This window comes from Scheffersomyces coipomensis (assembly GCF_036884675.1).
Source record: "Scheffersomyces coipomensis strain NRRL Y-17651 chromosome Unknown DFJ63scaffold_2, whole genome shotgun sequence".
Taxonomy (NCBI): Eukaryota; Fungi; Ascomycota; class Pichiomycetes; order Serinales; family Debaryomycetaceae; genus Scheffersomyces; species Scheffersomyces coipomensis.
The window spans coordinates 1,185,570-1,208,774 of NW_027042893.1; the positions used below are offsets into that span (position 1 = coordinate 1,185,570).

The 23,205-nt window shown below is 29.4% G+C and overlaps 11 protein-coding genes across 11 annotated transcripts; 6 read left to right on the forward strand and 5 right to left on the reverse strand. All coding sequences in view use genetic code 12, as the record gives it.

Moving 5' to 3' along the window:
* Positions 1-756: 756 nt before the first annotated feature.
* DFJ63DRAFT_333944 (Rab family GTPase) lies at positions 757-1,488 on the reverse strand (the record flags this gene model as incomplete). The annotated part of the gene is made up of 1 exon (XM_064907943.1): positions 757-1,488. One exon carries the CDS (start codon positions 1,486-1,488, stop codon positions 757-759), a length of 732 nt encoding a protein of 243 aa, XP_064763681.1.
* A 717-nt stretch (positions 1,489-2,205) lies between these two features.
* DFJ63DRAFT_273900 (uncharacterized protein) lies at positions 2,206-2,574 on the forward strand (the record flags this gene model as incomplete). The annotated part of the gene is made up of 1 exon (XM_064904585.1): positions 2,206-2,574. A coding segment is annotated over one exon (369 nt), but the record flags the coding sequence as incomplete, so codon positions are not given.
* Positions 2,575-2,844: 270 nt separating this feature from the next.
* Positions 2,845-5,955, forward strand: KIP1 (Kip1p). The gene has a single exon (XM_064909091.1). It carries the CDS (start codon positions 3,005-3,007, stop codon positions 5,798-5,800), a length of 2,796 nt encoding a protein of 931 aa, XP_064763683.1. The 5' UTR covers positions 2,845-3,004; the 3' UTR covers positions 5,801-5,955.
* Positions 5,956-7,820, forward strand: DFJ63DRAFT_70072 (E3 ubiquitin-protein ligase). The gene has a single exon (XM_064909090.1). It carries the CDS (start codon positions 6,111-6,113, stop codon positions 7,773-7,775), a length of 1,665 nt encoding a protein of 554 aa, XP_064763684.1. The 5' UTR covers positions 5,956-6,110; the 3' UTR covers positions 7,776-7,820.
* RRN11 (Rrn11p) lies at positions 7,821-9,547 on the reverse strand. Its single transcript, XM_064909089.1, has one exon. The coding sequence runs from the start codon at positions 9,330-9,332 to the stop codon at positions 7,866-7,868; it is 1,467 nt and encodes a 488-aa protein (XP_064763685.1). The 5' UTR covers positions 9,333-9,547; the 3' UTR covers positions 7,821-7,865.
* HSP60 (chaperone ATPase) lies at positions 9,529-11,547 on the reverse strand. The gene has a single exon (XM_064906855.1). The coding sequence runs from the start codon at positions 11,452-11,454 to the stop codon at positions 9,763-9,765; it is 1,692 nt and encodes a 563-aa protein (XP_064763686.1). The 5' UTR covers positions 11,455-11,547; the 3' UTR covers positions 9,529-9,762.
* Positions 11,548-11,934: 387 nt separating this feature from the next.
* On the reverse strand, positions 11,935-13,557 carry DFJ63DRAFT_311685 (C2H2-type zinc finger protein; the record flags this gene model as incomplete). Its single annotated transcript, XM_064905815.1, has 1 exon — positions 11,935-13,557. The coding sequence occupies one exon, from the start codon at positions 13,555-13,557 to the stop codon at positions 11,935-11,937; it is 1,623 nt and encodes a 540-aa protein (XP_064763687.1).
* Positions 13,558-16,761: 3,204 nt separating this feature from the next.
* Positions 16,762-17,187, forward strand: DFJ63DRAFT_311686 (uncharacterized protein; the record flags this gene model as incomplete). The annotated part of the gene is made up of 1 exon (XM_064905816.1): positions 16,762-17,187. The coding sequence occupies one exon, from the start codon at positions 16,762-16,764 to the stop codon at positions 17,185-17,187; it is 426 nt and encodes a 141-aa protein (XP_064763688.1).
* A 237-nt stretch (positions 17,188-17,424) lies between these two features.
* DFJ63DRAFT_70148 (uncharacterized protein) lies at positions 17,425-19,174 on the reverse strand. Its single transcript, XM_064909092.1, has one exon. The coding sequence runs from the start codon at positions 18,988-18,990 to the stop codon at positions 17,662-17,664; it is 1,329 nt and encodes a 442-aa protein (XP_064763689.1). The 5' UTR covers positions 18,991-19,174; the 3' UTR covers positions 17,425-17,661.
* DFJ63DRAFT_317717 (uncharacterized protein) lies at positions 19,072-19,949 on the forward strand. Its single transcript, XM_064906856.1, has one exon. It carries the CDS (start codon positions 19,358-19,360, stop codon positions 19,817-19,819), a length of 462 nt encoding a protein of 153 aa, XP_064763690.1. The 5' UTR covers positions 19,072-19,357; the 3' UTR covers positions 19,820-19,949.
* Positions 19,950-20,188: 239 nt separating this feature from the next.
* DFJ63DRAFT_311689 (uncharacterized protein) lies at positions 20,189-20,536 on the forward strand (the record flags this gene model as incomplete). The annotated part of the gene is made up of 1 exon (XM_064905817.1): positions 20,189-20,536. The coding sequence occupies one exon, from the start codon at positions 20,189-20,191 to the stop codon at positions 20,534-20,536; it is 348 nt and encodes a 115-aa protein (XP_064763691.1).
* Positions 20,537-23,205: the final 2,669 nt, after the last annotated feature.

Below are 23,205 nucleotides of genomic sequence, written 5' to 3' on the forward strand. Positions count from 1 at the left end.
GTAATTATTTTTAATTATGAAAAGGAAGTAATATTATGTTATTAATTAACAACAAATAATAATAATAATAATAATAATAATAAAAAGTTTAATAATAATAATAATAGTAATTAATCATAATAAAATTTGTAAATCAATCTAGATCAAAAATTTAGTGTGGTGGTGGTGGTGGGTGATTCTTCGGAATGCGGATGTTAACTGTTTATGGGGGAGAATTTTAGCCTAAACATAAATTTTGATCTTGTGTAAGGAAAGGAAACCTCATTAGCCAAAAGAAAAAATGTACACCTTAAAGGCTTCATTATATCAACCCCCAGTTATGTCAGATCCTTTTGCTCTTCAATCTCATCATATGGGGGGAATAGGGGGTTTAATCTTAATTGATAACTCCTTTTTCGAATTCGTATATTTCGACAATTAACACATCTTTAATATTTAATTAGGGGGTTTGAAATCAAAGTGAGGGGCGGATTCCTATCCTATAAAACATTTTAGATTGTAAAATATTATGGAATATAGCTACAACTCCTAGATTAATATTATTTAAGTTATTATATATTATTTATTATTATTATGAAATTTTATTAAAGATAATAATCTATTACTTTGTACTATAATAATTTGAAATATTTATATATGTATGTATAAATATAATAATAATAAAATATTTTATAAATCATTATCTTACAACCATTGATCGATGAGATTGACATTTAATCTATGATGATGATGCTGCTGCTGCTTCTGCCGATATCACTAACAACAACTACTACTGGTTGAAACAGCAGGATTATTATCAATACTAATATCAATGGTTTCCGGGTTATTTTGATTATTCTCACCATCTTGATTTTGTTGTTGTTGTTCAAATTCAGGTAATGATTGAGCAATCTTTTTAAATAATAATTTAACATTATGATTTGCTTTAGTACTGGTTTCAATATAAAATTTAGATCCAATAGTTCGATGTAATTTTTCAACATCATCAATGGTAACTTGTCTTTTATCATTGGAAAGATCCAGTTTATTACCCACCAATACTATTATAACATCATCTCCTCTTTCTAATTTAACATCTTTAATCCATTTATCTAAATTATTAAATGATTTTTTATTGGTTATATCATAACATATAACAGCCACATGACTATCTCTAATATATGATGGTATTAAAGATCTGAATCGTTCTTGTCCGGCAGTATCCCATAATTGTAATCGAATGGTGGTTTTATTATCATCAAGATACATGGTTTTACTTAAGAAATCAATTCCAATCGTGGCAGCATAAGTCTCATCAAAGGTATCATACATGAATCTTGTAATTAATGAAGTTTTTCCCACACTTTGATCACCTAAAAATACAATCTTATACTTTCTCAATATATTGATTTTATCATTATTATTATTGTTATTATTAGTGGTGGTGGTGCTGGTGGTATTATTAGTGTTGGTTGAAGAACCATTAGTTTTATTATTAGTTTGTGACATTATGCAAAAATTTATATAATTATGTTTTGTTCTGTTTTATTTTAATGTGTGTGTAATGGGGGAGTGAATTTTTATATAAGTTTATAATACGGGATTGTTTCTATTGATTTGTAATATTGTTTCTAAGATAGGATTGGTTAAATTATGCAATATCTAATAATTTGAATATGATGATAATTGAATGAATAATGATAGATAATTTTTTATGATTAAAAACTTTGTTTGAAATAATGTTTTCTCAATGTTAGCGTAATAATAATGACAATAATGACTATAGGTGATATAGGGAAAGTCTAACCAAATGGTGATATGTGTATATGAAAAAAAAATAAGACAGCCTCGCTAATAGAATAGACCCTAATGTGGTAGTGTCTTGATAATTCTGGATTAATATGGGTCTTGTTCGAATTGCAATCGAATTGACTCTCTATGGATGAGGTATGAATTGATTGATGGATCGATGATTCTGATTTAATCGATGTGTGATCTAAGGTGATTTTAGATTAAGTTGCCTTTTTTTGAGGTTGTTGTTGGTTGGTATCATTTGATTTGTTTCATCAAAACTTTTTTTTAAAAAGGATGACTAAGCGCTTATGTAATCGTTTTTTTTTTGAACATTGAGAGTGTGACAAATTAATATAGAGAAAATTTCAATATTACAATTACTATATATTTAACACACAATCTTTGGATTCGATATCATAATTTACCATGGATGATTCAGAGTTGAATGCTATCAGACAAGCTAGATTAGCAGAGTTGCAAAAGAATGCGGCCAATCCATCTGCATCTTCATCGTCAACAACTGGTGGATCAACTAATAATGCTAATAGTGCCCTTGAAAGTGTACTTTCTCAAATTTTAGAAACAAGTGCTAGAGAAAGATTAAGTAGAGTTAGAATCGTAAGACCGGATAGAGCTCAACAAGTTGAACAATACATTTTCCAATTATATCGTAATGGAGCCATCACTAGAAAATTAGGTGAACAAGATATTGTCCAAATCTTAGATGGTTTAAGTCGTGATTCTCATCAAAAGCAAGCTACTAAGATTGTATATAATAGAAAACATTCAGATGATCTTGATTTAGATGATGATGATCTTGATAGTGAAGATGATCATGTTAAAACTAGTACTAGTGCTAAAAAGAGTAATACTACTAATGTTGATGATGATGATGATGATTTCTTTGATTAGTAGTGTGGCTACACTACTAACTAATATTTTGTATAATATGTATTTTCCTAATTCCATTTCATTCTTTGGTTTGATTTAACTCATCATTTCATCTCCATTCATTTCATATCCTTTATCTATCTTTGAATATGATTGATTAACTGTTAATCATAATTCATACTTTTTACATAGTTAAAAATCCTGCATAATACACGTAATTTTTTTTGTGTTTTAACCAGACCATCTGTAAAACAAAAACAACAACAACAAATTGTAAACAAATCAACCGATTCATTTGAACAGATCATTTTGCATTCTTATTTGTTCAATCACCCATCATATGTCATCATCACAGAGACAACCCGTATCACGGTCTATATCGCCGTCATCATCCACCAATTCAATTGGCTCATCATCATCATCTAATATTCAAGTGGTAGTGCGATGTAGAGGTAGAAATGAAAAAGAAGTAGCTGCCAAATCTCCCATTGTCATCGATTTGCCTAATGATAGATATTCCATCATCGATCCCTATATTACCATCAATCCATCCAATAGTCCCCATAACACCAGCATTTCCAATTCATCGTCTCTACTAGATGAATTCAATAATTATAAAACTTTCAAAGTAGATCAAATCTATGGTCCTCAAGCTGATCAAGATCTTGTGTTTGAAAAAGTAGTATCACCATTATTCAATGATTTCTTAATGGGGTATAATGTCACGGTATTGGCCTATGGTCAAACTGGGACTGGTAAAACTTATACCATGTGTGGGAATCCTGAAGAATTGAATCAAAATTATAATGAAGAATTTGAAGATGGTGGACTTGAATTTAATGATAATGTTGGGATTATACCTAGAGTATTAGTGGAATTATTTAAGAAATTAAATCGAAATAAAGACTTTGAAGATAATGATGATGATTTTTTAGTTAAATGTTCATTTCTAGAATTATATAATGAAGATCTTCGAGATTTATTAGATGATGATTCAGAAGATAATTTAAAGAATCTTAAAAGGAAATTACGCATATATGAAGTTAATAATGAAAGTGGTAATACTAATAAAAAGAGTATTATGATTCAAAATTTGAATGAAGAATATATTAATAATTTCAATCAAGGATTTAAAATATTAAAACGAGGTTTAAAGAAAAGGAAAACAGCATCTACAAAGTTAAATAATTTCTCATCTAGATCTCATACTATATTCACTATTAATTTATTTAAAAAATCCAAAGTAAACGGAGAATTATTTAAAATTTCAAAGATGAATCTTGTTGATTTAGCTGGGTCAGAAAATATCAATAAATCGGGAGCTATAAATCAACGTGCTAAAGAAGCTGGATCTATTAATCAAAGTTTATTGACTTTAGGAAGAGTCATTAATATTTTAAGTGAATTTGGAGGTAATTCTAATACCAACAATAACAATCTCAATCATATACCGTATAGAGAATCGAAATTAACTCGATTATTACAAGATTCAATAGGAGGATCAACTAAAACTACATTAATTGCAACCATCTCACCGGCTAAGATTAATTTAGAAGAAACATTATCAACTTTGGATTATGCTTGTAAAGCTAAAAATATTAAGAATTTACCTATTAATGGTCAAGATTCTGATTTAATTATGAAAAAGATTTTAGTAAAGAATTTATCTAATGAATTAATCCGAGTTAATTTAGATCTTCAATCTACTCGAAGTAAGAATGGGATTTTTCTTAATGAAGAGAATTATCATGAATTAATTGAAAATTCAAATAATTTACTGGCTAATATTAAAGAAATTAAAGATGAAAATATCTTATTAAAATTAAAATTAAAGAAATTCGATGCTATAACTTTAAATAATCAAAAATCAATTAAATCCTTATCGCAAGAGATTGATGAATTAAAGAAATCAAATAATCAATTATCATTAGAGAATACTCAATTACAAACTAGATTGCATAGTAATACTTCGAAATTAAATCAATTTAATGATTCGTTTAGTCAATTCATGAATATTTTAAATGAGAATTTATCATTATCGTTTAATTCAATCGAACCAATCTTAACTAATTTCAACGATAGAAAGGACTCAACTACATCTAATCAATTATTAAAATCGTTTCAAAATTTTAAATTAAATCTTATTGAGAAATTAACCACGATTAAATTAAATTTAAATGAATTATCAACTACTGATTTACCTCTGATACTAATTGAATTCAAACAATTATTTAAATCATTGAATGAAACATTTGTGCTGTATGCCACTCATTTCGAACGGAATATCACTCAATTGAAACAAAACAATCATCAATTATTAAGTTATATTAAAGATAGTTCTTATGATCGTAGTGGTATTGATACTCAGATTGAACAATTGATTAAAGAGAAAGTTTCGGGTCAATTAAGTCAACTTCAACATGATTTTAAAACAAATTTAATCAGTTTGATGAATGATCATCATAAATCATATGATTCATTCTTGAATGATTCAATCAAGACTATTAATCAACAAGTGATTGAGAATGAGAATAAGAAATTATTAACTACATCTACTAATTGGTTTAATGATTCAATAAATTCCATCAATCATTTACAAGAGGATTATAAATTGATATCATCCAAAATTGATCATCGATCATTGATTGAAGATTCTAAGATCAATAGTATTATTAAATTACAAGATCATAATATTCAAGATTTAAATAAAGTAATGCATTTACTTAATAAAGATGATAAGAATCATGATGATTCTATCTCCAAGGAGATTATGAATTTAACCAAGTTTAACAATTCAATGTTATTAAGTAATGATAATCTTAAGAATGTTATTGTTGATGTTAATAAGAATTTAACCACCATTAAGAATATTGATAAATCTTCAATGGGATATACCTCCACATCTACATCTACATCCACTTCAAGGAATGCTCGGTCAAGTTTAAGTCCTGCGAGAATTACAAAACAATCATCACCAAAAAATTCACAACCAAGTAATAATAATAATCAAAAATCAATATCATCACCTACTAAAGAAAATATGAAATTAATTTCATCAAAGATTCCTAAATTAGTTAATACTGATTTACCTCCTCCCCAGAAAAAGAGGAAAATACTCCACCCAATAAACCATTAATCTTATTATTACTTCAATTACACTTTCAATTCCATTATTCCCGTATTATTTAACTTCTTTCCTTATCTTCTCTATACATATAGATAATTATAGCATAACATAACATACATAATAGATCGGTATAGATTACGGGTTTAGAATTGTGTAGAAAAAAATCGAACATGACACAAAACTGACAATTTACGCATAGCAAAAATAAACTCACCCTTTTGAAATTTAACAGCAAATCACTCTAATTACACATCATAACAATCATATCAATTGTACCAGTTCATCATCATCATCATCATCATATGGGAGAAGTGCTGAGATGAAGTTCACTAAGAATGTAATCGCTGTGGCGGTGTATGTTCTAGCTTCAACAATGGGTATGGGATGGTCATTGTTCCAAAACTATACAACGTCCTTCAACAATGAAATATTATTAATGAATCTAACTTCTGATATCCATTTAAAGATCTTATTGAATTATATCGTGGTGGTGTTTCTCGTGATAGGAAAGGTATCGCAAATGATCATCTTTGGTGAGTTACGAGTCATTGAAGTGGAGAAATTGTTTGATTATTTACCTATGTTCTTATTCAATTTATTATTGAATTTAACTACGTTTGATGATTCAATCTTGAATTGTTTCTTATTCTGTTTTTCAGCTTTAAACAAGTTCCTTCATATTGTTTTATTCGAAAGATTGAATTATTTAACATTTAAAATCACTAATAATGATAGCATATCCGTCACTTCCCGATTGGCAGTATTAAGACAATACTTGTTTAATCATTTTGTATGGTTAAATATTATATTCATCATCACTGATTTCTCCATTGCTAAAGTTTTAGTATATGATGTATTCCAAGGCATTAATTCGGTGGTTTGTTTATTATTTGGATTTCAATTTGCTATTCAAGGAGTGGAGAATTTAACTTATTTCTGTAAATTATTAGTCAATCTTTATGAAGTTATCTTTTATATCGCTGAACAAGATGAAGATGATGATATTGATAATGATGAAGCAGAGAATATATGGGAATTAAAACCTTATTATAGTAAATCAATTGATATAATATCATCCCTTTTACAAGCTGGGGCTCATTTAGGATTCATTTATTTATTAACTATTGGATCTGGTATTGCTTTCCCATTTTCAATGATTCAAGGAACTTTAGCATCAGTTAAAGATACTTATAAAGAAGTCACTCAATTAATTAAGTTCATTCAATCTTCTAAACGATTAGAAACTCAATTACCGGATGCAACTAAAGAAAATTTAGAGACAGAAAATGTTTGTATTATATGTCGTGATGATATGTATTCAGTTGATGAATATAATAGATCTCATCCAAAAAATCATTTACCATCAAGAAGATACCCTAAGAAATTAAAATGTGGTCATATTTTACATATGGGTTGTTTAAAAGATTGGTTAGAAAGATCAGACAATTGTCCTTTATGTAGACAAAATGTATTTGATGGTCCTATACCAGCACCAACACCTACTGTACCGGAAGGACAAGCACAGCCACCACAACAAGCTGCAGTACAGGACCAAGGAGCTGCACCAGCTCCACAAGCAGCAGCAGCAGCAGAACCTGTAAATAATCCAAATCAAGACATCGGGGTAAGGTTGGCTGAATTCGCCCAGGTAATTAATAGAAGGTTAGGTACCCTCAATGATGATGACGATAATAATAATACTAATAATACTAATACTAATAATGACAATAATAATAACATCCATACCAACGAGAACCATGAAGTTGATAGTGAAGATAATACTACAGGTAGTACATCGAGTGGAGAGTCCGATCTTCATAATCGAAAAATTTCCCCATCAAATCAATTTCATATTGAAATACCGAAAGATTCATTAGCCCCTCCAGGTTGGACAGTGTTGCCTATTGAAAAAGCAGATGAAGATAAATTTATAGTTTCATTTTCAAGAACTGCTCAAGGGAAATTAACGATCAGGAAAAGATGAAGGTTAAATATGCCGTGTATATATTAAATAAGTTTCTATATATATAAATCTATGAAATGTCTATTAATGCTAATTTGTTTATTTATTTATTTATTCAAAATCAAAGTCGAAATCCATATCGTTTTGGATTTTAATTGCTTTTGGTGATTTGTTTAAGTCATTATTATCATTATAATTTTGGGTGTAGTCATTATTGCTATTATTGTTATCTGAGCTATTAGATGCTGCTTGTGCCTCATCATTATCATCATCCAGGTCTTCTTGATCTGAATTAAAGAATACTATTTCTGAATTATTCTTAGCTCCGTTAGCTTTACTATCTTGGTCGTTGTCATAATCTTCACTACTATCTGTTAAGATTCCAATCTTACTATCTGTCTCTCCTTCAACATATCGAGAGAGAATAAAGAGTTGTTCTCTGACGACAGAAGGATATTTGAAATTTAATTGATCACATTTCTCTAAATACTTTAATATCTGTACTTTTGCAGCTGCCAAGTCACTTATCAAGAACAGTTTATCTCCACCATTAGCGTCATTGTCTTTTACTAATTCAAACGATTCAAATATTAATGTTAAACACATTAAGAAATAAATCGTTCCATCATCATTATATGGTGGTTCCAACATTAATTCTAATAATTTTGATTTCAAACTCGAATATTTCTTATTAATCAATAAATTCCAAAGTGCTGTGATAAGATATAATGGTGAATTAGTTAATGTACCCATTCTCCATACTGGAGCCAGCTCAACTCTAAGACTTCCCTTACCATCATATTTCGAAGCATCAAATCGATTCAAAGGGAAAAATGTTATCAACCATTCAAAGAATCTTTCATCTTTGAATAGTGTTGACTTTTGTGTGAGTTTATTCTCTTCATCAACTTGAGCTTTTTCTTCAAGTTTACGTTGTTGGACCAATATTTCAATCCCAATCGACCAAATAGCTTTGATATCAACTATAGGGAATCTGATTAATGTACAATATATCTTATACGCCAAATTCCAGTTTTTCCTTAAGATATTCAATTGCAATAACGTCTTTAAGTTATTAATGTGATTATGAATTTGACCTTCATTCTTCTTAGGTAATGGTAATACTTCTAATCCATTTATGGTTAAAAGTATATTTGCTTTAACATGATTTTTAGATGAATCAAAAGTTTGAAATAAATCTTTAATGAGATCATTCACTTTAATATCACTTTCCCCATCTGTAGATACTTCAATGTCAGTGTCTACTGGTTGTTTTTTGTCAAATTTACCTTCTCCTTGTTGTTTCTTTAAGTTTACATTTACACTGCTTAATTCATGCCATATTTCATAGGTCTCATCTGGTTTTAAATGACGTTCTAACTCGGTATGGATGTATTCTAATAATTTGGCATTGACTATTTCTCCTCCTTTCCTCTTCTTGACTTTACCATTCTCTTGTTGCTTTTGTAATTGTAATTCTTGATATCTCTTTAAGGTTAAATATTTGGATAACAATAGTTTGATTCGTTTCTTAGCGACTCTATTTTGCTCTCGTCGCTGTATGATTTCCTCAAACATAATTATTCCTGTCTCTTCTTCAAAATTCCTCGGCCTGATGCTATATCCTTATCATTTAACTTTGTCGTGTGGTATGTTATACTAGTTACTTGTTATTGTTGTTTATCAGATATTTGAAATTTTTTTGATCTCAGAATTTTTTTTTTGTGTTATATACGCGATGTGATTGATATCTACAATATTTAAAGAAACCATAATTATTCAAGATTTAATACAATTTATTTAGTTTTTAAATAAAGCAAATAAAGTGAAATGGGAGGAGAATGACTATTTACAACTTAAATCAAGAAAAAGAGAAAAAGAAATAATGTTCAGAGAGGGAGGAGGAATAGTTATATATATATAAATATAGAGAGAATGATGATAATCAAGATCATCACTTTATAAACATGTTCAATTTAAGAGGACAAGGTCAATGGGTTTAGGTTGTTTAGAACATACCTCCCATTCCGCCCATACCTGGAGCAGCAGGAGCTGGAGCAGCACCCTTTGGTTCTGGAGCATCAACAACAGTACATTCAGTAGTGGCTAATAATGAAGCAACACCACTAGCATCAACTAAACCATTCTTAACAACTTTGAATGGATCAATGATACCAGCAGCAATCATATCAGTGAAGACACCCTTGGCTGAATCATAACCTTGGTTGAATTCAGCATTATCATAAATCTTACCAACAATAACAGCACCTTCTTCACCAGCATTTTCAATAATTCTTCTGGCTGGTTTACTAATAGCAGATTTAATGATTTCAACCCCTAATTTTTGATCAAAGTTTTCAGCTTTTTCTTTAACTTCATCTAAAACTCTTGAAGCTTTGATTAAAGCAGTACCACCACCTGGTAAGATACCTTCTTGGACAGCAGCTCTAGTAGCATTAAGAGCATCATCATATCTGTCTTTCTTTTCACCAACTTCAACTTCGGAAGAACCACCAACTCTAATAACGGCAACACCACCACTTAATTTAGCTAATCTTTCTTGTAATTTTTCCTTTTCATATTCAGTGGTTAAATGATCATCCATAGTAGTTCTAATTTGTTCACATCTTAAATTGATGTTTTCTTTTTGACCTTCACCATTAAGGATAACAGTATCTTCTTTAGTAATGGTTATTGAACCAGCAGAACCTAATAAATCAACAGTAGCATTTTCTGGTTTAATATCTAATTCTTCAGTGAAAACAGTACCACCTGATAAGATAGCAATATCGCCTAAAGTATTTTTTCTATTATCACCAAAACCTGGAGCTTTAACGGCACAAACTTGAACTTGACCTCTTAATTTATTTAAAATACAAGCAGCTAAAGCTTCACCATCGATGTCTTCAGCAATGATTAATAATGGTCTTCTTTGTTGATTTGATAATTCTAAAGAAGGTAAGATATCTTGAATAGAACTAATTTTCTTTTCACTTAATAAGATTAAAGGATTTTCAAATTCAACTTTACCAGATTTAGTATTAGTGATGAAATATGGAGAAATAAAACCTCTATCGAATTTCATACCTTCAGTAACTTCTAATTCATCTTCTAAAGTTTTACCTTCTTTAACAGTGATAACACCTTCCTTACCAACTTTTTCCATGGCAGAAGCTAAAAGATTACCAATATGAGCATCACCATTAGCAGAGATAGTTGCAACTTGAGCAATTTCTTCACTAGTAGTAATATCTTTTTTATTAGCTTGTAAAAAGGCAACAACAGCTTCAACAGCAGCTTGAGAACCTCTTCTTAAATCCATTGGGTTACAACCGGCAGCAACGTTCTTAACTGATTCAGTGAAGATGGATCTACCTAAAACAGTAGCGGTAGTAGTACCATCACCAGCACTTTCATTAGTTTTAGAAGCAACTTCTTGTAATAATTTAGCACCCATATCTTCGAATTTATCTTGTAAGACAATTGATCTGGCCACAGTTACACCATCCTTGGTGATCTTTGGACTACCGAATTGTTGTTCAATTAAAACATTACGACCTTTTGGACCTAAAGTAACACTAACAGCATCAGCTAAAGTATTAACACCTTTTAATAAAGCTGCTCTACCTTCAACACCGAATTTTAATTCTTTATGTAAATGACGAACGAATTGTCTTGAAACAGAACCGGCTCTCAACATGACTTAATATGATGATATCTATACTATGTTTTTCAATTGATATTGAAAATGATCTTGGAATGGTTAGCTAACTGAAAAATTATTAATTAGTGATCGGTGAGAATTTGAACGAAAAAATTTTTGTTCGAGAAAGTTCTGGGGGCGCTTCCAAGACAAATTAAAAAACAAAAATTGGGTCAGGTGCACGAGTGCACGTGCTGAAGGGTATAATATCAATCCCATTGAATTGTAAGTATATCTGGCGACTTAGTATACTTTTAGATGTGTTGACTACAAGATTAACTTAATTAAGCGTATACCAAAGATTGAAGTGTAATATTAATATACATATTATATATCAAAAGACGTAATAATAGAGAATTATAAAAACTGAGTTCCCAATTATACCGTATAAAGAATGGAACGATGAACTAAATGTGAACTAATATACAAAATAAAATGAAAGTTAATCAAGTCTAAGAAGATTATATCTATCTTGACTTATTTACTTTGGATTAACTTTCTTACAAAGCTTGAATTATCAAAATCATTAGAATCTTCATTTGATTGCAGTTGTGATTGAGATTGTTGTTGTGGTGGTTGGGTTTGTTGAGACGACGAAGATGTAGTACTACTTGAGTTTATAGGAGCCAAAGCTTGATGGAGTTGAGGAAGATTACTATGATGAGGAAGAGTTACATTAGGAGGAAGACCATTATTAATCACCACATGACTTGAATGATTATCATTTCCTTTATTCAATTCTTCTAATCGTTTAGCTTCATCCATTAATGGTCTAATACATAACCATCCAGTTTCAGTTCTGAAATGTCTTGATAAGGCATCACTACGAGCAAATTTCTTCCCACATCCCCATTTGGTAACTCCATCTTGTAAATAACCTTCACATTTAAAATTCTTTACCCCATTATGTAATAATTCATGTCTCTTTTTATCATGAGATCTAGCAAATGTCTTAGAACAATGTAAACATTTGAATGGTTTTTCAGTTGAATGAGTTTTCATATGAGATTTTAAATTATAAGGCTTTTGAAATACTTTAGAACATATTTCACAAGGATATGATTCCACTATTTCTGAATTTATTGATTCAGAATTAGAATTGGTGGTGGTACCATTGGGGCTTTCATCCTTTCTCTTTCTTCTCTTTCTCTTTAAAGATGGTGAGATTGTATATGAAACGATTGATGAATAATCGATCGGTAAATCATGATGAGATTCCGGAGGATGGTATGTGAAACTTGAATTACTGGTTGAATGTTGATAGCTTTGAAGGTACGTTTGATGATGAAGATGATGTTGTTGCTGTTGTTGTTGATGGTGAAGATGATTTAATGAAGCTGAAGATAATGACGAAGAAGCTGAAGCGGAATGATCTCTATTTATTTCTTGAATTGATATTGGACTTATAGGATATGATGAATTAGTACCATTAGAAAGTTTTGCTGTAGTAGAAGGTAAGATTGGTAAATAACTATTTGAACCAGTTGTATAATGGGTTGAAGCAGTTGGAGCTGAAGTTGATACTGGTGGAGGAGGATGAGTAGTAGAGAATGTTTGTAAAGTATTATAAACCAATCTATTAGAAGAATTATTAGCAGTATTATTAACTGGATTAGAACTATTTGGATTAGCTACGACAGCAGCATTAGCTGGAGTTCCAGGATAATAATAAGAAGTATAATAATAATCATTTGGATTTGGAGGTTGTAAATAATTTCTAGCGGGATAATGAAGATATTGTTGTTGTTGTTGCTGTTGTGGAGGTTGTTGTTGTTGTTGTTGTTGTGGAGGTTGGATTGCTTGATTATAACTGTTTGTGGTGGTTGGACTCGAGGTTGTATTACTACTATTCATCATATATATTGAAGGAAGAGGTTGATTTGAAGGGTTGTTGACGGTATTAGCATTACCAGCATGAGGGCTTGTACTATTTTGTATGATTGATTTTGAAGGGTCCATTGAATATGAAGTTGGCATAGGTAATAAGGAAGGTATGGTAGCCGAAGAACCAGATTGATTGGACGTTGTGGTTGAAGTCGAAGATGAGATTGGATTGGACGATAAATAATCGTGGTTATTATAGTTATTCTGGGTTGACATTATGATTGACATTTATAGTAGTTTTATTGATTTATTTAGTTAGTTGATTGATTTAAAATATAATGAATGAAATACAACTTATTTTATAACTATTGATGACGATATTGTTTTAATACCCCCAAAGTGTCAAAAAGTTGAATTTAAGGGATCTTAGCCAAGAAAAAATAAAACAATTGAAGGTTAAAAATAGTTAATAATAATAATTATTGAACTATTCTAGAAGGTATAGGGATTCTAACAAATTGAGGATTGAAAGGGTCTATGGGAATGGATTAGACCAATGAACTGGTATATATAAGTAATGTCAAACTGGAGGTTTTTAAAATAGTTTTGTTGTCGAATGGGAATTATGGATGTATATTTTTTTTGGGGGTTTGCTTATTCGTAATTTTCTCTTGTAGATAGTGTCTGGTCTGTTCGTGGGCAATAAATAGGCGGTGTTGGATCTGAAGGGAGATGTATATCTGTCAAGATTCAATATAGGATAACAGAAGACTGGTTTGATATAGTTTAAATTGATATAAATTTATCCCCAACTATCAATTCCATATATATATATATATCCTTTAAGATTATTTACAAATAAAATTTCTAATTAATTTTGTTGTTTTTTGTAATTGTAAAAGTTAAAACAGACAGACAGACAAAAAAAAAAAAGAACTAAAAATTAAAAAAAAAAAAAAAGATATTTTTTAGTCGGTCCGATCGTGTTTTTTGATAAAAAATAAAAATAATATGTAATAACCACTTCAGCATGATATCATAGGTTTATGACCTATAAATAGACATAAATCAATGATGATGACGAATCACAAAACTTAATACCACCAGACGCCAAAGGTTTGTGTGTTGATGAGGATGATGAAGATAATAATTAGTTTGTATTCGGATAGCGTTAACTATACGAGATTCCGGCAAGGCTTTCATCCTACGGGATTAGTAAAGTAAAAAAAAAAGAAACTGAATGATACTACTGCTTAGCCTACTTTCTAAGCTTACTTACTCCTCACATCTAGAACTTAATTTCAGTTAAGCGTATAACAATAAGCCAATTACGTAGTTTATGGCTTGGAGATACGCGGCTCAATCGGGGGAGGGGTACTTCTTATCCGATTGTAACGTTATAGATAGCATAGTTTCAGTAAAGTAAAAGATGGTCTGTTCTTATAGATATTAGAATACGGATATTCACAGAATCAAATAGAGAATATTCTAAACCTGTATGTATAGTCAATCAGTCAGACATAATTGTGGTGTACATATGAATTTTTTTTTTTTTTTTAATTCAATTATTTTTTTTTTTGTCTGGTCCTCGTTGTGGGTGGGCACCTCCCACACCCTCTCACATGAAATTTATCCTCATAATCGTATCATTTACCAATCTATTTAGACACTAATGAATTTTATTTATTTATATATATATGACCAATCTATATAAAGCCAGATGAATAAATCGATAATAAAACTCCGAATATAATCGAAAACCAAAGTATATCGATATATAATTTTATTCTTTTTCTCTCGTTAGTTATCTAAATTTTTTTGTTTTCTTGGCAGGGGTTCGTTCTGGCTTAACTTTGAAGGACAAGAAAAAAAAGGACAGCACAATCCAAAAATTAATTATCTCAAAAAAATGGCTTAAAATGAATAACAACAACACACTTTTTGTCAGACGTTTATGTGTATGATAGTACTTGATATTACATTGATTAGGTATAATTGAAGAAGAAGAAGAAGAACAAGAAGAAGAAGAAGAAGAAGAAGAATTATTAACAATGGTAAATGAAACGATTAAAACTGAATTTGTCATAGTTATTTGAATACGGTAATAGCAAGCGGCAATGGATGGGATGGGTCATGGATGAAAATGGTTGATTGTTGTTTAGTATCTGCACTACGGAACAACAACAAACACGAGACATTAATACCACACAACTATCTCAGGAATAGTCTGGATGATAAGTTTATTCATATCATATCAAAGTCCTAACACTAATCAATTTCAAAAAAAGACATTTTATGATTTCGGATCGATACCAAAAAATAAAAAAAAGAAAGAAAAAGAAAAAAAAAAAGAAAGTTAAAAATTCAAAAATTTCTTTCCCCACTTGAGACAATAAAATCGCTCATGTAGTGCCCATAAATAGTATTAAAATCCATACTATTAATGATGTTTAAAGTGATATACTCTAGTACAATTGATGCTTATCATCGTTTAATTGGTTGAATTTGAAATAACAACAACCAGAAATAAAAAAACAAAAAAAGTCAATTTTTATTAATAGTAACACAAATACCCCCTTTCGGGAATAATATCATCCTCTCTAACCTGTTATTATCAGCTCATTAGGTTTAATTTCATCTCTCTATTTATTCGTATAGAATATGATCTTATCTAATTGAATGCGATGTGGTACAGATTGAATCTATAATTGAATTAACGTTGAGTAGAAACTAAAAAGCTGCTTTGTCTGTAAGGTGTTCTAAGCATTTAAAAAAGCGTTGCCAAGACTTTTTTACAAAAGAGAAAAAAAATTTGTCTTTTTGTCTTTTTTTTTTGTTATTGTGTGGTAACCGAATTGTTTTATTCATAAGCCACGGTCAGACAGTCAGTCAGACACTTTTTTTTTCTTTTGATAAAATTGTCAGTTTTGTTACTTCCCGAGTATGATTGCTAGGCTATAGTAGTCATAATTTTATTTTTAGTAACTTATCATAATCTTTAGTTGATAATGTTATAAACTTTTGAATGCCGAAACAGGGTTAAACCTTATCAAATCATTCTTGTTATTTAACTATGATTTTAAAAACACAGCCCTTTCAATGTATATACTACTATCCCAAGCCCTTCTTAGTTCATTTAATTTTTCAAATGAATGAACATATGTAAATAGTCTCTATTAAGTTCTAAGTCTAGTTAAAATTTTAAATTCAAGTTCATTATTATGATTAAATTCAGGTTTATAATGGTAGTTTGAATATTGAGAATATTCACAAAGTATGGATCGGAATTCATAGAAGTGAACCGAAAGATACATACACACACGTTGAATTAGATACAGGTTAATCGTAATAGGAATCTATAAGGAAAACCACAAAACTGATTACAAGCGCCATGAAAGTTTTTGGTACAAGCATAACAAATGTTTTTGCACTTTATAAAGATTTGATTCAGAATTAATTCAAAAATGCTTAATTATCTTCATGAAATCATTTCCTACTATATTATCAACCATGGATCAAACTGTTGAATTAGAAACATCAAAAGGAACTACTGAGTTACAAGTGAAATCAGATACATTAATCCCCCATCATGAAATTAAATCAAATCAGGGGAAAATCAGTATTTGTGAATTCCTTGCTGATTTAATAATCGATTCATATTTAATTTTCTTTTCCCTTGTATTTTATGTATTTGTTGTCAATCCAAATAGTAACATACCTCAAGAGATGAGTTCTGATTTAGTTCTGGTTTCTAATATTATTTTATTGCTCACTATTGATCGATTACTTCATCATTTAACTCAATACTTTGGCATTTATTCAAGAAAACCAACTTGGATATATAGATCTGATAGACTTACCTTCTTATCTCATTTGATTAGTTTTAAAGTTGTATCCCTTATTTAGTTTTGATAATTGGTCAGTTCATGGGCTACATAGTTTATATAGTTTCTACAATCGTTAGATTTTTCAAATCAAACGTCTTGGACTTTTTTGCTTCAGATTCCACAGAATATAATTTCGTGAGTTCCTTCCAAACCCTTTCTTGTTCTTCATTTTGAATAGGATTGTTAAAATAATTGTAGTCTGGATCATTGATCAAATGATCAATCACAAATCTTGTTGATTTGTTAATAATAGTCTTCGAGCTTCATTTGGACTATAGTGATAATATGGTATATATTTTTGTTCATCAGAGAAGATAAATAAACTTACGTTGGATTTCAGTTGATTTTATATAGTTCATAGCTATGTTTCAAGTTGTTACCTAATTGTAGCAACATGTTTCAGATTTCCAAATTGGGAAACATTTGATGTATGTCACTAAAATTTTTTGTGGTGCGGAAAAAACAAGAGTGCTCAAATTCGAGCTAGCCATTATTAAATTCCATATCTAATCTCATCGTAATAATTAGCTCTAATAGCCAATTTATCTTCAACCGTCATTTCCAAAGTTTGCAATAAATTTATCATATGTGTAAGTTGATTTCTAGGTATGTTGGCAAAATAATGACTTGTTAATAATGTCAAAAGAAGAGTTATGCTATAATCTGAATCAAGATACTTTATACATCTCATACGACAATTTATGTAAAACAGATTACCCCTAAAACATTTTCTTCTGGATAAATTTCTGATATCTTCAAATTGAATAATCAATATACATTCCATATCCATTACAAATCCAAATTTAGAATTATTGGTAATCATCAGATAAGCAACTTGATTAAAAATTTCACAAAAGGTTTGATTTTGATCATTTCTAGATTCATATGCATCAGATACTCCTCTAATTCTGATTTCAACAGGAATTATTTTAGATTTAGTTTTAGAATCTATAAAGAGAAAGTCTGATGGTACATCTGGATGCAAACCATCATGTTGTGAAAGAAGTATAGTATTATTTTCATTTTCAGACTTGCTGAAAATCCCATTCAATATGTTCTTAGTAGGAGAGAAAATAAAATTTTTAATATAAGATGATACCGTTGCTTTATTCCTCACAGGTCCCGGCGAATCTTGAAAGCCTAAAAGTCCAATACGCTGTAATAAATCGATGTCAATTCTAAAGTTATCAATTAAATCTTCAAAGAAAGTATCAGATATTTCATCATTATTTTTTGGTGCAACTTGGAAATAATCTTCCAATATTTCAGGAACCAAATTATCTGATGACAGTATAGAATTGTAATAAAATGCAGGGTATGATTTGTCATTAGGATCAGGTTCAAGAGGAATTCTCAAAGACATGGGTAATTTCAAAGACCAGGATACTCCAAAAAGGTAAGATGTAGTCCTTAGAATTGATTTTGGAATTGGGTTTCCATTTTGATTTCTTTCTTGTTTTATATCAAGCAAGACTTCCTCACAGATCAGAAAACCTGTTTTAAATACTTCCTCAATATCATCCAAGAATATAAAACTACTAATATATTTCTTATCAAAGTAACGATAATGATTCGAAGTAGAAATATTATGAAAGCTGAATACTAAGAATATTAATTTTCTTCTTTCAAGAGTTAAATCAAAGCCAAAATTATCATCATTCACTTTAGGACTTTTATTTAATTCCTCCCAAACCCTTTCTTGTTCTTCATTTTGAATAGGATTGTTAAAATAATTGTAGTCTGGATCATTGATCAAATGATCAATCACAAGTCTTGTCGACTTGTTAATAATATCTTCATCATAAAGGTCTTTTAGATTCATTTTGGTAGTGGTAATGCTTATTTGTTTATTAAAAAGGTATATAAAGTTAAAAGAGATAATTATGTTTGACTTTATATAATTTCTTGTTATGTTTGTTGCACAATGGCAGCAAAAATATATGATACTTCTAAATTGGGAAACTTTAAATGGATGTATTTTATTTTACATGTTTTTTTTCATCAATCTTAGATAGTGAAAAGTTTTGTAGGCTTAACACAAAATGTTCCAAAATAGGAAGCGCAAAGTTCTTTTTTGCGGCTAGCATAACAATTTTAAAATTTTGTTAGCATTTTTAGAGCCCCTTTGGTATAGAATTATTTTTATTTACTAATTCTTCTTAAGTCAATTATACCAAATATACATCAAAATGAATCAACGTTTAAGATTACAACATTATAAAATCTCAGACTTTTTTGCAGAAGAATCTACAATTGAAGAACGTCAACGTTTACTACCATTACATAACACCACCATAATTAGACATGAAATTCAAAATGAAGAAAGACAAGAAAATGAAACTGAATCTAAAACTAAATGGATAACTACATTAGAAATTTTAATCATAGCTTTTCTTGTGATTCTTTCTATCTCAAGTATCGTCTTTCATATCATGTATAAAGAAGTTCCAATTGGTAAATCCATCAGAGAATTTTCAATTATTGTTAGTGGAGTATTTTTAGTGCTTAGTTTTGATAGATTGGTAAATGGTTTAGCAGAATATTTTGAAATTGATTTATTAAAAGAAAATCAACTTCTGAAATCAGATTATATTATTTATTCTTTAATTGCTGTATGTAGCATCATTGTGCTCTATATTTTATTTCATTAAATGTGTTCATCAATCATTGTTAAGAGAAGAAAATAAATTATCCTGAAACACTTTTGGTCTAATGTACATGATTTTCATCAAGGAATTACTAATTACACTGATTAAACTATCGGTTGTTTCCGAAACTACCTTAATATTAATAGTGGGGTATAAACTATATGGAAATGGTAATAGTCTTGTGGTTGGTATGGATGGTTGTTAGGTATTGTATGGTTTCTTAGGTCCAAATGTATGTTGTATGATTAGCATAACATAAAATATTATAATATGAATAAATCTTGCAATTAAATAGATTTCTGAAGTCTACATTTATTCTGCAGTTATAGAAACTTTCAGTCTTATCAAACCTCATTATAATAAAGATTAAATATGCAAACAACTTCTACAGATACATACCCTATTCCCACTGAAGAAGAATTAAAAAAGATCATAGAATCACAATGTCAAAAAATAGCAAATCTTGGAAAATCTTTAGATGAACAAGATCATAAATGTGAATTTCAACATGAAAAATATTCATTTTTAGAAGCTTCGATTGATTCTATTAAACGGGAAGCATCTTGCATCAAGATGAATAATGTTAAGTATAGACGCCGTATGAATAAGCTCATATCGAAGAGTAAACCTCCACCAGATTATACAGTACGTTGTATCTCATCAATGAATAAGATATCACCCATAAGAAATAATAGTTGCCTACTTTTTACATTTAATTGATTGGGAAATTTCTTTTCAATCTTGAATTTTGTGTTTGCTAGTTTCTCAAGGCAACTATAATTTATTAAAATACAGTAAAAAAGACTATAATCAAAACAACAATAACATGCAAATCTATCTCTATAATATCAAAGTTTTATCTACTAATTCATTTATTTATTTGTTGTACAATTTATTCTTTTGTTTAATAATATCATACAAACTTGATTCAAGATGATTACAGGCAGTGACGAAGAATTACTGTATTGTTGGTACGGTATTTTACAACACCTTCGACTTGGACTGCCTGATGAAGTTGCAGAGTGGAGAGTACTTATGCCTCGTACCAATAAACTCAGAGCACAATCAATTGATTAACAGATATTCAAAATGATTTAAATATCTTAGCTGCGACTGATTTAATATATTCTCAACAGCTTAAAAAATTATTAGAACAAGGTCAACCTCCTCCAAAATATAATTGGGTTGCTCAAGGTGGACACAAACTAAAATCTGCTGTTTCAAATATGATTGATTCACATCATAATAAGCCAACAGCAAACTCACAAGTAAAGACGTGAATCATTTGGATGCAAAATCCAAGTTGTAAAATTAATCATTATATATTCTAATATACGCAATTCACGATATGAATTTCTTCATTGTCAATGGCTGTATTAATTGTCTTGATAAACTACAGAGTTGATTGATGTCAAGAATTACCCCGTTAAAATATTTCGAATCTTTGGAGTTGCCTCATCGTTTTTGGGGATTAAAAATAATAAATCTGGGAGCGCTCTAACATTAAATAGCATAAATAAAAACTTTCAAATAAATTTCTAGTCTACAATTATTCTATAATTATAACAGCTTCCCATCCAAAACGTTATAAAATATTATAAAACAGATTAAATATGCAAATAACTGCCATACCTACAGATTCGATTCCAACTGTTGAAGAATTAAAACAGATCATGGAATTACAAAACCAACAAATTGGAAATCTTCAACAGTCTATACATGATCGAACTAGAATAAATAGGAACCAATCTCAAAAATACTTTGATTTGCTACATTCTATTAGTTCTATTCAATGGAAAATTACTGATTTAAAGCTGAATAATATCGATTATGAACGAAGCATAAAGACGTTAATGTCATTAAGTATACCTCCACCAGATTATACATAACGATATTTCCAATTACAAAACTTCAATAGTGAATTACTTAAATTTATTTATATCAGATCTGTAAGTTAGAACAGTTTTGACAAGCTAGGTCCTTTAACGCTTCATATTTAGTTTTTTTGTATATTAGAATCTTAAAGTTACCCTGTTAAATTTAAATCGTTTTTTGATAAAATAAGCATAACATGTAAATTTATCTTGATGTAAGTCAAATCTAAGCTAAATATCTTCTTAAATTTAATTTATTTATCCTTTCATTCTTTTTTTTTAATATCATAAACACTTGATTCAAGATGAGCAATGGAAAGATTAAAGACATCCTGATTTGTTATCGTGCTAGCTTTCAGGAATCTCGACTTCAATATCTTGAACTGTATTTACAGGGAATTATAAAATGGACAGATGATAATAGAAGAAGTATACAAATCTGTAATTCACAACTAGACGAAATTCAAAATGATTTAAAATTATTAACTAGGAATGATTCAACATTTTCCAAAAATCTTACAAAATTAGTCTATCAAGGTCAACCTCCTCCAATTGATTATTAGGGGTGTTCCTCAATTAAGTTTATCATTTTCAGCTGTAGGAATATTATAATAAAGAAATCACAAACTTATAACTTCGAGATCATATTGATCAAAGATACTCATAACCTTTAATTCACCATTGATGTTGTGTTACCTTTCATTTTTAAGGGAAGAAAGTAAATTACACTTTGGTCTCATGTGAATGACAAATGAATCTGTTATGTTATAGATTATTATTTATTATTTATGATGAAAAAATTCAAATTCCAATATAAACATATTCACACTACAACAGACTATCAAATCAAATCTTTATAACAATTGTAATATTCTTATTTGTTCAACTGTCAATGTCCCTGATTTAGTAGGTTTTTCAGTCTAAGACCGAAAGTCTTCCTATTTTTAATTAAAAAGAAAAAAACATTGCGGCAAGCTATATAATTTTTTGTAACATTAATTTCGGATTGTCTTGATAACAGTTTTATATACTTGTTTCATCAATGCCACATAATATTTAATCAAAATTTTAAGTAATAAATAACTAATTTTACTCTAATTGGAATAGCTTATTTTCTACGGAGATATCAAAGAAGTCTAGAATACTTAAATTGATTACCAATAAGTTCGTACAAATCATAGCCTCCTTTACACAGTCAATTTAGTATTTATACAATTTTTATGAGTAATCTATTTAGAATTGTTTAGGATTTGTTTCACTAGGGATAAGAACAGCTAATGATGCCAAGTAATTCCATCATTATTTTCATTTACTTTGCGTTTAAATATATTATTTAGGACTTTCCTTAACTTATTATTTTTTACAGTTGACCATTTGCTAAAAAATATCCGCCGATTGTGAAAACAATAATACCCATTTTCCAACAAATATCCATGAAAATAATACATAATTAGTCTCCCCAATATATTACATTACTAATAATCAGAACACATTATCCCTTTATTTTCTTTGTAT